Below are 15,237 nucleotides of genomic sequence, written 5' to 3'. Positions count from 1 at the left end.
GCTTCTCAGCCTGCAGCTACCCAGGGAAGGGCAGAATTAAGCTTGTCTGAGAGACAAAGAGGCAGCTTAGGTGAAAGGAAGTAATTCCCTGGAAGCTGTGCCTTCCCCGGGAGAGAGGTGGGGCCCAGCTCAGGTGGAATCCCTTCCTCAAGGAATTCAGACCCCAGGGTCTGGAAAACTGAAGTGATTAAAGCCAGCCTACAACTTCTCCTTTGTCTCAGCCATACCCCCAGCAAGAAGAGTCTGCTGAAGTTAAAGGATACCAGATCACTTTATGCTGGTGGGACCCGCAGGCAGACAAGTGCCACATACTGGGCAGGATAGGAAAAACACAGACTCTAGAGACTTCATAGGAAAGTCTTTCAACCTGCTGGGTCTCACCCTCAGGGAAAACTGATGCAGGTGACTCCTCCTGAGAGGAGACCATTTTGTTCTGGGAAAATCTGACTGGGGTCTATAATACCTAAATGACCTAAGGAGGCACCATACAGGCAGGGCAAGAAAAAAGAAATAAGAAAGAAAAAATTCTGATTTCTTAAACAAAACCTAAGCCAGAGGTCTAGAATAAGCTGAGCTGAATTTCAAAGAACAGATAGACAACAAAGTCATCATGGAGAAAATCCTAGGTAAAAAAAAGTGAAAACAATACCCAATATAAACTAATTAAGGAAATTAAATAACTAGACGCCAGCAAAAAATAACAAATCATACTAGGAAAATTGAAGATATGGCCCAGTCAAAGGAACAAACCAACAATTCAAATGAGATATAGGAGTTGAAATAATTAATTCAGGATGTTTGAACAGACATGGAAAATAAAATCAATGAATTGAGGGAGGATATAAAGCAAGGAATGAACAAAAAGAAGAAATCAAAAGTCTGAAGAAACAAATCACAGAACTTATGGAAACAAAAGGCACCATAGAAGAGATTAAAAAAAAAAACAAACCATTGGAAACCTACAATGTTAGATTTCAAGAGGCAGAAGAGAGGATTAGTGAACTAAAGGACGGGACATGAGCAGGGACTCAGGGAATTGAATTACAACATGAAGCACATGATTATACATGTTGCGGTATACTAGAAGGAGAAGAGAAGGGAGAAGGAGAAGAAAAACTGATGGAGGAAATTATCACTGAAAATTTCCCAACTCTTAAGAAAGACTTAAAATTACAGATCCAAGAAGTGCAGCATACCCCAAACAGAATAGATCCAAATAGACATACTCTAAGACACTTATTAATCAGAATGTCAGATGTCAAAGAGAAAGGATTCTGAAAGCAGCAAGAGAAAAGTAATCCATCACATACAAGGGGAGCCCAATAAAACTGCGTAGATTTCTCAGCGAAAACCATGGAGGCAAGAAGACAGTGATATGATATATTTAAGATACTAAAAGAGAAAAACTGCCAACCAGGAATTCTATATCCAACAAAATTGTCCTTCAAAAATAAGGGGGAAATTAAAATATTTTCAGACAAAAAATCACTGAGAGAATTTGTGACCAAGAGACCAGCTCTGCAGGAAATACTAAAGGGAGCAGTAGAGACAGATAGGAAAAGACAGGAGAGAGTGGTGTGGAGAAGAATGTAGAAATATCATTAAAGGTAAAGGGGAAAAAATAGATATATGACATATAAAATCCAAAAGGCAAAATGGTAGAAGAAAGTACTGCCCTTACAGTAATAACACTAAATGTTAATGGATTAAACTCCCCAATCAAAAGACACAGACTGGCAGATTGGATTAAAAAACAGAACCCATTTATATGCTGTCTACAGGAGATGCATTTTAGACCCAAGGATAAACATGGGTTGAAAGTGAAAGACTGGGAAAAGATATTTCATGCAATCACCAATCAGAAAAAAGCAGGAGCAGCTATACTAATATCCAACAAATTAGACTTCAAATGTAAAACAATTAAAAGAAACAAAGAAGGATACTATATATTAATAAAAGGAACAATTCAACAAGAAGACATAACAAAAATAAGTATTTATGCACCAAGCCAGAGTTACTCCAAAATACATGAGGCAAACACTGAAAAGAAAAATAGACACATCTACCCTTCTCATCAATGGACAGAACATCTAGACAGAGGATCAATAAAGAAACAGAGAATTTGAATAATACAATAAATGAGCTAGACTTAACAGACATTTATAGAACATTACACCCCACAACAGCAGGATATAGCTTTTTCTCAAGTACTAATAGATCATTCTCAAGGATATACCATATGCTAGGTCACAAAGCAAGTCTCAATAAATTTAAAAAGATTGAAATCATACAAAACACTTTCTCAGATCATAAAGGAATGAAGTTGGAAATCAATAATAGGCAGAGGGCCAGAAAATTCACAAATATATGGAGGCTCAACAACAAACTTTTACACAACCAGTAGGTCAAGGAAGAAATTACAAGAGAAATCAGTAAATATCTCGAGGCAAATGAAAATGAAAACACAACATATCAAAATTTATGGGATGCAGCAAAGGCAGTGCTCAGAGGAAAATTTACTGCCCTAAATGCCTATATCAAAATAGAAGAAAGAAAAATACAAGGAATTAACTGTCCACTTGGAAGAACTACAGAAAGAACAGCAAACAAACCCCAAAGCAAACAAAAGGAAGGAAATAATGAAGATTAGAGCAGAAATAAATGAAATTGAGAACATGAAAACAATAAAGAAAATCAACAAGACCAGAAGTTGGTTCTATGAGAAACTCAGTAAGATTGATGGACCCTTAGCGAGGTTGACAAAAAGAAGAAGAGAGAGGATGCAAATAAATAAAATCAGAAATGGAAGAGGAGACATAACCACTGATCCCACAGAAATAAAGGAGGTAATGAGAGGATACTATGAACAACTTTATGCTGATAAACTAGACAATGTAAATGAAACGGACAACTTTCTAGAAAGGCATGAACAACCAACATTGACTTGAGAAGAAATAGACAACCTCAACAAACCAATCACAAGTAAAAGGAATTGAATTAGTCATTAAGAAACTCCCCAAAAAGAAAAGTCCAGGACCAGATGGCGTCACATGTGAATTCTACCAAACATTCAAGAAAGAATTAGTACCAATCCTGCTCGAACTCTTCAAAAAAATTGAAGAGGAGAGAAGACTACCTAACTCATTTCTATGAAGCCAACATCACTCTCATACCAGAGCCAGACAAAGGTGCTACAAGAAAAGAAAATTACAGACCAATTTCTCTAATGAATATAAATGCAAAAATCTTCAACAAAATTCTAGCAAATTGAATCCAGCAGCACATTAAAAGACCATGACCAAGTAGAATTCATCCCAGGTTTGTGAGGATGGTTCAACATAAGAAAATCAATTAATGTAATACACCATATCAACAAATCAAAGCAGAAAAACCACATGATCATCTCGATTGATGCAGAAAAGATATTGACAAAATTCAACATCCTTCTTGAAACACTTCAAAGGATAGGAATAGAAAGTAACTTCCTCAACATGATGAAGGAAATATATGAAAAACCCACAGCTAACATCATTCTCAATGGGGAAAAACTGAAAACTTTCCCAAAATCAGGAACAAGACAAGGATGTCCACTATCACCATTGTTATTCAACATTGTGTTGGAAGTTCTAGCCAGAGCAATTAGACAAGAAAAAGAAATACAAGGCATCAAAATGGGAAAGGAAGAAGTAAAACTCTCACAGTTTGCAGATGATATGATACTAAATATCAAAAACCTTGAAAAATCCACAGCAAAACTACTAGAGCTAATCAATGAGTACAGCAAAGTGCCAGATTACAAGATCAACACTTAGAAATCTGTAGTGCTTCTATATATTAGTAATGAGCCATCTGAGGGGGAAATCAAGAAAAAAGTTTCATTTACAATTGCAACAAAAGAATAAAATATTTAAAAATAAATTTAACTAAGGATACTTAAGACCTATACAAAGAAAACTGCAAGAAATTGCTAAAAGAAATCACAGGAGACCTAAATAAATGGAAGGGCATACAGTGTTCATGGATTGACTAAATATAGTTAAGATGTCAGTTCTACCTAAATTGATTCATTGATTCAGTGCAATACCAATTAAAATCCCGGAACTGCCCAAAAATGTAGAGCTGTATTCCAGTAGCCATGTTTCTTTAAGATGATTGTATAATGATATAGCTTTCACAAAGTGACTATGTGATTGGGAAAACCTTGTTCTGATGCTTCTTTTAAATATGGTATGGACAGATGAGTAAAACATATGGATTAAAAATAAATAATAGGGGGGAGGGGAACAAATGTTAAAATAAATTGGGTAGAGGGAAATGCTAGTGGTCAATGAGAGGGAGGGGTAAGTGGTATGGTATGTATGAGTTTTTTCTTTTTTCTTTTTTTTTCTGGAGTGATGTAAATGTTCTGAGAAGTGAGCATGGTCATGAATATACAAGTATGTGATGATATTGTGAGCCATTGGCTGCACACCAAGTATGGAATGTTCATACATTAAGAATGTTTGCATTGTATGTTGATTGGTTTTATTAATAAAAATTTAAATAAATAAACAGGTAGTAAGAGTTGCCTCTAGAAAAAACAAATTTAAGGTGGGAGAGAATAGGGGTGCCAGTATAACAAAGAAACCTTGCTTTTATGCCATGTCCTGTTTGTTTTGTTTTTAGCTTTTATGGAAGGATATTCTTTATAGAGAGAAGTGTACACAGACCATGGGTGTACAGTGAATTTCTGAAACTAATTTTGCACCATCTTGTATGTTGTACATAATCAAAAATAATTTGTTTCAATGTGAATCAATGTCTAAGTGCTGTGCTTATTGTAGTGACTATGGAAACAAAGCAGTTTTCAACCCAGATATACTACTTGTCTTTCCCCCCACCTTAAACTTGCTTGCTTTATTTATTTATTTATTTAAATCACCATCTCTGATTTTCTTTAAGCTGGCTACCACATGTGGCTGTGGGCCGTGGAAGCTTTTGCCAAACAATTGTGTTTTCAGGATCAATACGTCAAAGCTGCCTCTCACTTGCTTTCCATTCACAAAGTTTATGAAGCTGTGGAACTGCTCAAGTCAAACCATTTCTACAGGTTTGTGCAACCCTGGAATTAAGATAATAGTTGGATATAATATGTAAATAATCTACTTAACAATTCTGCTTCCTGATAACCAACCTAAAATCTTTATTATAATTAAATGTCTCAAACGTACAGAAACATATGTACACTCACTTAACAACCATCTATGCACCAACCACCTATACTTGAGAAACTCCTTTATTGTTACAGTAACACAGAGACAACAGCATAAGACAAATGTACAACTTAATTTATTATTAAAAGTGGGCCTCCTTTTAAGTCCCACCTATGAAAGGAGACAGAATCTTGCCATCCATCCCAAAAGTTTTCCGTGTTTGTTTTTAAGAAATATGTAACACTCCAAATTTAGTTAAAATGCCTTTTCCCCACTTTGGTCCTCATTTCTGCATTCTCTAGAAGCAGCTACTCTCCTGAGACGGGTAGAATCCTTCCTGTCCAAGTGCTAATTCTTTCACTACAATACATATGTGCAAATAAACAAACAAAAGGAGCTAGATATTGTTTGTAGTCAGCATTCAGTTGGGTCTTGTTTCTTATCCAGTCTGACAATCTCTACCTTTTGATTGGAGTGTTTAATACCACTTACATTAATGTAAATATTGATATGGTTGATTTAAATCTGCCATCTTGCTACTTATTTTCTATTTGTCCTATCTGTTACTTGTTCCTTTTTTCTTCTTTTCCTGCTTTGTTTTGAATCATCTGAGTAAGGGTATTTTATCACCAATACTATTATTAGCTTTATTCCTTTGTTGTTTTTTTTAATGGTTGCTCTAGGGTTTAAGATAATTTTTAATTTATCACAGCATACCTTCAAATAATATTGTACCTCTTCTCATAAACAACAGTATACTTCTTTCCTTCCCTCCCCCCATTCTTTCATTGATTTTCAACAATTTGTTATGATGTGCTTTGGTGAGATTTTTTTGTGTGTTTATTCTATTTGGGGTTTTGTTATCTTCCTTAAAAGAATGTTGGACTTTGTTTTAGGAGGCAGTAAAGTTACTTGTGGATCACCTTGATATTTCAGTTTTTTTTTAAGGTTTGTTAGGTCAGGTTTAGAAATCCTTATTCTGGGAATCATTTGGTCCTCTTATCAAGATGTGGACCCTTCTGGCGTCTTTACTGCATACCTTGCATATTTAACAAGGATTTTTTACTCTGGCTGGTTAGAACTCAAATATCTGTAAGTCCTAAGTGAGTGCTGAGAATCGTTCAGCTTACAGTTTCCTAATTGTTCTTTGTCCAGCCATGTGGAGTTTTATCCTACCCTTGAACAGCTCTGTGTTCAGCCAGGCAATCAGTGAGACACTTTACCAAAGTTCTAGAGGTCTCTCTCTGGGCAGCTTCTTCCTCATATTATCCTGCCCTTCAAATTCCAGCTGCCTCATCTCTCGACACCTCAGCAAGACTGTTAGGGCTCTGCTCAGGGTTCCCCTTGGAAAATGCCTTCAAAAAGAAAGCCAGAGCCATGACTGGTCCCTTTTTCTCAGGGAGCAGAGTCCTGCACTGCTTATTGTTCAGTGTCTGAAAACATTTGTTTTATATATGTTTTGTCCAGTTTTTCTGTTTTAGGGAAGGAAGGCAATAACTGGTCCAAGTTATTATTTATAATATTATAAATATTACAATATTTATGTTATTATTCTCTGGAAGAGAAATTCCAAAATACTTCTTAAATATTCTTCTCTCCAGATCACCTTAATCTAAAACACTTTTATTCCAGCTACAACTTTATGTTGACTACAATTCAGAAGCCATCATTTGGAAAATGTTCGTTCATTGAGTTATGCAGATCTTCCAAATGTTGATGTTTGACATTTCATTGTAAAGTATCTCAGAAAATCACATTCCTTTAATATCACCCTCACTCTCATCAGAATAGTCTTTTACTGTTCGGAAACTGTTACACTCACAATCATAAGTTTTCCAAGTATCTAATTTTAACTAGAAAGCTCAGATTTTGTCATTGGCAACAAATACTATTAGTTGTTTTCCACAAATTGACAGGTTTACTTTGTTCATTTACTAATTTTTACTGCTTCATCAAGGACATTTATTTTTTGTTTTTGTTTACTGCATGGGCCACTATCTTGATTTTTGCTAAGATGCCAGCAGTTTTATCCACTTTTGGTTTTACACAATCAATGCAAATATCAACAGTGAAAAAAAGAGGCAAATAAACTCTTAGCATTATTATGAAAATAGTTTTGATCTCACAAATTGCCCCTGAAATGGTCTTGAGGACCCTCACAGGCTCATGGACTATACTTTAAGAACTGTTGACCTAGATGAAGAATTGAGCACAGCATACATTTTTAAATTGCCCTTAGTGCAGGTATACAGTCTTTTATAGGAAGCTGGAACAATATAGACAGCATAAAAGGACTGTTTGTCCTATCTTGCAGCCCCTTCTAGGACCTCAAAGAGAAGGGCCTTTTCATATTGGTTAATCATCTCTTCTTGTCTCTAGGGAAGCTGTTGCAATTGCCAAGGCCCGGCTGCGCCCAGATGACCCAGTCCTAAAGGACCTGTACCTCAGTTGGGGAACCATCCTAGAAAAAGATGGCCATTATGCCATGGCAGCCAAATGGTAAGCAAGCCTGAGGGAAACAGGAGTATGCCCGAACACTGAAGGATTTCTGCCTAGAAAAACAGGACAAGAATAAAAATAAAGTTTAGAGGTGAAGGTAAAATGGCTAAAAGTGAAAAAGTGTGGATGACTGTCAAAGCAGCTTCATAAGACTCTTCAGGATTGACCTCATTAATATTTATATAAATTAACCCTTCAAGAAACCTCAGTACCTGACTCAAACCCTTTTTTTCTGGTGATGTCTTGTAATATCAAATAAGGGAAATAGAAAGGTGTGACTTTAGCAGTTAATGAGGTGTCATCGTGTCCTTAATCCATGTGTCCTCATACTCTGCAGTAAACCTTGTTGGGCTGGCCATAGCCTTGACAGAAACAACCAGAGACAGTGACACCTGGCGCCACAGGAAGGCCCACGAGGCAAAGTTGACAGGAAGAAATTATTCTGCCCCCTAGGAAGTGAGTAGTAGGAGATCTGTTTGTAACACTTTGTTTGGGTTTTCTTTTAAATTGTAGTTATTTAGGGGCCACCTCCACATACGATGCAGCCAAAGTTTTGGCCAAAAAGGGGGATGCAGCATCACTCCGAACAGCTGCCGAGCTGGCTACAATCGTAGGAGAGGAGGAGTTGTCGGCTTCACTGGCTCTCCGGTGTGCACAAGAACTGCTTCTGGCCAGAAACTGGGTGGGAGCCCAGGAGGCTCTGCAGCTCCATGAAAGTCTAAAGGTCAGTCTATTATTTCATCTACAGGTGTTTGGGAGGGGCGGGCCTTGAATCCTTTTCTAGTTGAATTCCAAGTGAATACCCAGGTGCGTAAGCTGTATCAATTTGGCAGGTATCCTTAGACATGTCCAGCCAGCCCTGAACTGAAGTATAGTGGCTTGTCAGTTGCCATATTCAGAGTAAGAGATAATATGGTCGTTCACAGTAATCGGTTTATGTATATCATCTATGAGTAGACTTGAGCCTTTTCATAGCCCAGCCCCTGGGATGGCAGTCTAGTATTTTTTTTTTTATATATCATCAGCACAGTCTTGTTTAAGGAAAGAGAGGAACTGACACCTTATAAAAATGGTGGTACTCTTCTCTTGAGCTCAAAGCTATAAAGAAGTGTGGAAAAATGCAAATATTTCTTTATTCCTTACAGGTCATAAACAAGTAACCTGTTACTGCCTTTTTTGACATGTCAAAACGGAGATTTCTTTTGAAGTGTCAGCACTTTCACCTAATTTCCAAAACATGAAACCATTTGATCCATTTTGATGAGTTTGCTTTTCAGATTTTAACCTGGGCTTTTTTATTTCTTCTTTTTCTAGCAGATTAACTGGGCCTAAAAACAGTTCCTAGCTGAAACCTAGGGAAAATGCTAGTTAGAGCAGTAGCTTGGGCAGTAGCTTTTTGGGAACTGCAAAATAAAAAATGGAGGCAAAAACTGTAGAACTCTCAAAGATAGAACTGCTTGGAGTATTATTTTTAAAAAGACAGAGCTAAAGAGATTTTAATTTACCCATAGTCAAAAAAATTCCCAGAATAATTATTAGCACTTCATTCTTTCTCTTAAATGGCATCCTTAGGGGAAAAAAAGCAAGAAAAACTGTAAGCTATTGCTAAATACAGAGCTATTTTGACTACATTGTACAGAGACCATCTCAAGCTTACTGGAGAATAGATTATTATAGGTATACACAGGAATTTCATGGCAACTGAAAATCAAACAAAAATTGAAACTTTCCAGACCTTTTCTCTATGCTTTCTACTCTCTTCTCTTCCAGCTGATTCCTTGTGTTCAGTCTACTTGGGCCTGACTCATAATGTCTGTCCCAGCTCTCAGATCTATAGCTTGTCTGCTTCACCGCTCTCTGCTATTAGACTTCACTTCTGTTTTCCTTGGTCTGAAGTTGGGCATGGTGAAAGAATCTGATGGACCCAACCCATCTTTTCTCAAACTGGGCCATGAGTCTTAGACAACTGGCCTATATGTGGCTTAAATTGTAGTGGGGTAGGGCTGTGGTTGGGGTTCCATGTTATAAAAATGGTTGGACTCCAAGGACTATGGCTGGAATTATCCCATAAAGCATCTGAAAATGTGTGTTAAATCACCTCTTTTCTGCCCTCACACACATATTGGGCAGCCCTTCAAGGGAGTTTGGTTGCTAAAGGGGGATACTTTGAGAAAGTGGAATAAGCTTTCTACAAAATGAAAATACTTTCCCTTGTTTGTAACACATCCTCTCTTTTGTTGGGTTCCAGAGTCAGAGACTGGTGTTTTGCCTCCTTGAGTTTCTGTCCAAGCATCTGGAGGACAGACAGCTTTCAGATTGCAAAAGCTCTTCCCCGTCTTACAATGCTTGGCCCACAGGCACTGAAAGGCCCTTTGTGGAGAGGGTGACTGCAGTATGGAAGAGCATCTTTGGCCTCGAAACCCCACTCCAGTTTCAAGCAGCATTTCAGAAGCTACAAAGCATCGAATACCCTTCTGCTACAAATAACACTCCCTCCAAACAGGTACTCCAACTGCACCAGCATTAATATTAAGCACTCAGTAATGAGACTTCCTTCCATGACTAATATAATAGGGACACAAGTAGATAGCAGTTTACATTTCTGAAGGTCTAAGGCGGGTCCAAGCCTCCTGGAAGGAGCCCTCCAGACTAATTAAAGCCCTTTAGCATTGAAGTTAGCTCAGTATTCACTTTTTTTTTTTAAGTTTAAAAAAGAGAAAAGCACAGAGAATACTAAAATACCCAATACCCAGGTTGAGCAAATGTTCACATTGTCATTTTGCTCCACAGAATTTTTTGCTTTGGTTTGTTTTTTCATAAATGAAATAACAACTCAAGAGATAAAGTTGAAGTCCCTCTTGTTCCCTTCCTCAGTCTTCTTGCCTCTTCCTAGCTCACCAAAGGCAATTTGTACATCATACCATATGCAGTATTTTGCGACTTGCCTGTTTCACTGACCGTTGTAAAATCTGTCCGTGTCAATACAAAGAGACCAAGTTAATTAATTCTTACTGCTATATCCATCCTATGAACACACTTCAATTTTCTGTTTTCTCTTTTTTAAAAGGGACTTCCTCAAATGATACAACACTTTGGAATTTGTTTGGCATTTTCTTATAAAGTTAAATATGTGCATGCCATGTGAACCTGGCATATCATCTCTAGATGTTCACTAAGGGAAATGAAATCATATGTCCACATAAAGACTTGTACACAGATATTCACAGCAGCTTTATTTACATTAGCCAAAAACTGGAAAAAACTCAGATGTTCATCAACTGATGAATATGTAAATCATGGCATATCCCTATAGTAGAATATTATACTAGTCAGCAATAAAAAGGAACAAACTGCTGGTGCACAAATAAGATCAGTAAATCTCAGAAGTAGTATGCTTAATGAAAGAGTCAAGACCCAAAAGACTACATAACTATGATTCTATTTAAATGTTTTCTAAAACAGGCAAAATTATAGTAGCAAAAAGCAGATAAGTGGGTGCCTGAGGGCAAGGAGAGGGGATTGATTGTTAGGACCCATGGAATATTTTGAGTTGATGAAAATGTTTTATGTCTTGATTATGGTGGGAGTTACAAAACTATGTTTTGTCAAAACCCATCAGCTGCACACTTAAGTCTTATCTTATGTTAATTACACCTTAACTTTTTAAAAATTTACTGCTTTTAGTTCCAGAACTAACTTTTTGATTTAATTAAATGCAAATGTTTTCCTGGAGCCTGCCCATGCAAAAAAAAAAGCAAATGTCAAGGCATTTTCTTAGAATGAATAGACTTTAATATCAAACTGTATATGTTGCTGTGCAACTAGATATGGAGGTTTTTGAAGGGGGGAGTATAAATAGGTAGTAGAGATAGGAGGATCTTTCTTAAATGTGACTTACTGTATGTGCTTGTTTCCAAGAGCAGTTAAAAGGAATTATTTCTGGTGTCATCTTCCATTACTGCTGCGGGAGGTGAGGTGTTTAACTGAGATTCTGGCTTCTCCCTTCAGCTCCTGCTTCACATCTGCCATGACTTGACCTTGGCAGTACTGAGCCAAGAGGTAGCTACCTGGGATGAAACTGTGAAAGCACTGCTTCGGGCTGTGGTCCGGAGTTATGACGCCGGCAACTTCACCATCATGCAGGAAGTCTGCTCAGCCTTTCTTCCTGAGGGTAACAGACCACTGCCTCTGCCTGGGGCCCACCCACTGGCAAATACTATATCCTATAGCCACCACCTAGTGGGTGGCACAGGGAGTACATCGTTTATTAGAAGGAAGAGATTGGCCAGTTAATGTCGTTTAGTGAACAGGTTGAATGCTCTTATTTGAGCTCCCAGAGGTGGCTAGAACAACCGTGCCATTTTCCTTTCATGGCCCTACCCACTGTACTGTCTCCTCACACTTTCCACAGTCACTTTAAGAAAGAAGGAGAAAGACTGTAATGTGGTCGCAAATTAGTAAGAATAGAGAAGTATACCAAAAAGATAGGCATTCCTTGGGCTGCATAATTAGCCACTTAACTAGAGTATTATGATTTTTCAGAGTCATAGTGGGATCTTACCTTAGTCATTGTGACCCTAGAGCCTTCGGTCCAGTGGGACAGTTGGAGTACTTTATCTTTCCTACTTTCAATGACTCCTGGCCTGTAGCAACGAGAATATTATCTCAGGCCAGGAGATGTTTAGCTCCAGTTAGCTTTTGGCAGAAGGCACTTGATCCCATGGATCATCCTGCTGTCCTTTTTCTTGGAATCTGCCTCATGAATGGTAGAAAGCAGAACAGAAGAGCTGGAAGCCAGTTTTCCAGCAGATGAATATAAAAACCAAAGTCATTTTTTTTTTCTTTCTCTAGGTTGTGACCACCTAAGAGCCAAACTGGGTGACCAGTCCCCCAGCACACCAGCTTTCAAAAGTTTGGAGGCCTTTTTTATTTATGGACGTCTGTATGAATTTTGGTGGTCTCTCTCCAGACCGTACCCCGAATCCAGTGTCTGGGTAAGGGTTGGTCATAGAAGGAAGACCTCTGTTGAGGAAAGACAGCATTTGGACAATGCCAGCCCTGAAGAATCTGACCCCGAAGCTGCTCCTCAGCCAGATCCAAGTGAGCCTCCAGACTTGAGATTCACAGAAGAAAGTGAACAAATGCTAAATGCTTGTAATGAGCTCTTTTCAGAAAAGCATGCCAGTCTCCAGAACTCACAGAGAACCATTGCTGAAATCCAAGACATCTTGGCAGAAATGATTCGCCAGCACCAAAAGAGTCAATTCTGTAAATCTTCAGCGAATGATCCTGAAAGGAATAAACCTGAGCAGGAAGCAGAAAGATCTCTCTCTAGTCTTCAGAGCCAGTGGTAAGTATTGAGTCAAGGACAATATGGAATTAAAAATATGGTCCTAGATTTTCATTTAATTAGATAAAAATAAACACATGGTATATATCAGGTCATTTGGCAGCAGCATAACTAAGTAAGACACATGCTTTGGAGTCAGATGTGGATTCTAATCCTGGCTTGGCTGGGTAGCCTAAGGCGGAAAGTTTCTTCCTACCTTGGTTATTTATAAAAGTAAATGAGGGCAGACCATGGTGGCTCAGCAGGCAGAGTTTTCACCTCCCATGCCAGAGTACAGTAAAATCCTGCTATTGTGCAGTAAGTGGATTCCGAAAAAATCACTCAGGTAAAAAGTGGGGTTACACTAATGCAGCATACATCAAGAACACTTGTTTCTCAGTTCTAAACTATCATAAAAAAACACACAAGAAACATAGTGTACAGAACCACCTATGGACCTAAGAAAATCCCTGATGATCAGTATGCTGCCACTTCCTAATCACACCCATTTGAAAATAGGGGCCACATGGAGGATAGCAGCTGATTACCAATCCTTGTAAAGTTGAATTTGCATTATCACAGCATGCTCTGCTGCGGGGTTTTGCAGTGTTTAATTATTGATTGGTCACTATGCTGTGTGCCTTTTACCTTGAATATGTCCCTCTGTACAGGCCCTAGAACATTGTAAATAATGCATTCAATAAACTTTTATTATTATTAACTTTTAAAAATTAAAACTAAAAAGCTTTTGAAGTCTCTGTTTTTAGTCCTCTAAAAACATTTCATTGAATCATGAGTCAGAATGAGTCATTTCCCTAATAAGCTGCCACACTCTAGGCAGCTTCAGGTTTGGTTTTTATAATAAAGAAAACACCCAAAAAGTGGCTTTTACCTTGTGAAGTAAAGAACCTCTTTCAGAAGCATAAGACAGTCTGCCCAGAAAAATGTTCATCAATACATCCACATGGACCCCAGATTAGGAACTCTAGCTCTGTCTAACCATTCCCCCAGAGAAATCCAGCTCTAATCCCCTGCATATCCTAAATTGTCACTGGGGCTGTGTGTCTGAGAACTGAGAATTAGTGCTTTTTACAACTTTTGCTTTATATCACATCACAATAAATTGCCTTCTTGACTTTTCCATTTAAAGATGGGAGACAAAATGGACAGCACAATACTACCCAATTGTAATGCAATTATGTTAAAACACTGAATGAAGCTGCATGTGAGGTATAGGTTTTTTGTTTTTGTTTTTTTTGTTTTTTTGTTCTTTCTATTATTGTTTTAATTCTTATTCTGTTGTCTTTTTATTTCTTTTTCTAAATCGATGCAAATGTACTAAGAAATGATGAATATGCAACTATGTGATGTTATTAAGAATTACTGATTGTACATGTAGATTGGAATGATTTCTAATTGTTTTGTTAATTCTTTTTTTAATTAATTAAAAAAAAAAAAAAAGATGGGAGACAAATAGCCAGGTAATAAAGGAATTATAGGAGAACGGACCTAAAAGTATTCTCCTATTTATAGGCGAATAGACCAGAAAGTTACCCAGGCAAGGCATGACTTGCACTGTCATTTTATTTCTAGTAAAGAAGAAGAAAATGAACCAGTTTCTCTGCCTGAATTAACCAAAAGACTTACAGAGGCAAATGAGAGAATGGCTAAGTTTCCTGAGAGTATTAAGGTAAGATTTAGCACAGTTCATTTGGTAAAATGTTACTTTTTGTATTATCAGTCAAGTATACCAAATTCCTAGAGGTTATCCACTTGTGTTCAGTTTCCAAAATCTCTATACATGTATATGCTTAAAAACTTAAGATCTAGTTCCCTTTATTAAAAGTGTTTTGTGAGAGAATTATTGACCACACACCTCAGTCTTCAGAAAAACCAAACAAATTTTGCAGGTAGGAGGTAAGAAGAAAAATTAAAATTGGAAGCATCTATTTGGTAGCTTACAGATGGGTAGTTATATTGGATTTAGTACTAATAGTAATAGAAGCATCATTTTTTTAGTATATTTAAATAAGCTCTTGAAAGGATTGTATCATCTGAGAAGGATATCTCTGTGTCATTCCAATTTTGACTATTATCTATCCTTAGAGCTTTATGAGAGAAATGTCTCAGCTGTTCCTAAGAAGTGAGGGTCAATGGAGTCTGTGTTACTGCTGCCTTCTATGCATTTGTGGCTCTTGTGAAAATGCTTTGTTGATT

The 15,237-nt window shown here is 37.5% G+C and overlaps 2 protein-coding genes across 3 annotated transcripts in view; one reads left to right on the top strand and one right to left on the bottom strand.

The window, feature by feature from the left end:
* Positions 1–15,237, bottom strand: part of CNOT8 (CCR4-NOT transcription complex subunit 8) — a 102,984-nt gene that overhangs the window by 22,357 nt on the left and 65,390 nt on the right. The gene's annotated exons all lie outside the window — the stretch shown is intronic.
* GEMIN5 (gem nuclear organelle associated protein 5) overlaps positions 1–15,237 on the top strand; it is a 44,721-nt gene that overhangs the window by 27,865 nt on the left and 1,619 nt on the right. For both annotated transcript variants that reach the window (XM_077137486.1, XM_077137485.1), the window contains exons 21-27: positions 4,942–5,089; positions 7,572–7,691; positions 8,205–8,415; positions 9,940–10,194; positions 11,700–11,862; positions 12,543–13,041; positions 14,614–14,710. In XM_077137486.1, coding sequence (XP_076993601.1) covers positions 4,942–5,089; positions 7,572–7,691; positions 8,205–8,415; positions 9,940–10,194; positions 11,700–11,862; positions 12,543–13,041; positions 14,614–14,710 — 1,493 coding nt within the window. The remainder of the gene's footprint in view (positions 1–4,941; positions 5,090–7,571; positions 7,692–8,204; positions 8,416–9,939; positions 10,195–11,699; positions 11,863–12,542; positions 13,042–14,613; positions 14,711–15,237) is intronic.

This window comes from Tamandua tetradactyla, chromosome 20 (assembly GCF_023851605.1).
Source record: "Tamandua tetradactyla isolate mTamTet1 chromosome 20, mTamTet1.pri, whole genome shotgun sequence".
Taxonomy (NCBI): domain Eukaryota; kingdom Metazoa; phylum Chordata; class Mammalia; order Pilosa; family Myrmecophagidae; genus Tamandua; species Tamandua tetradactyla.
The sequence above is the reverse complement of the archived record's forward strand: the minus strand, read 5'-3'. Positions and strand labels throughout refer to the sequence as shown.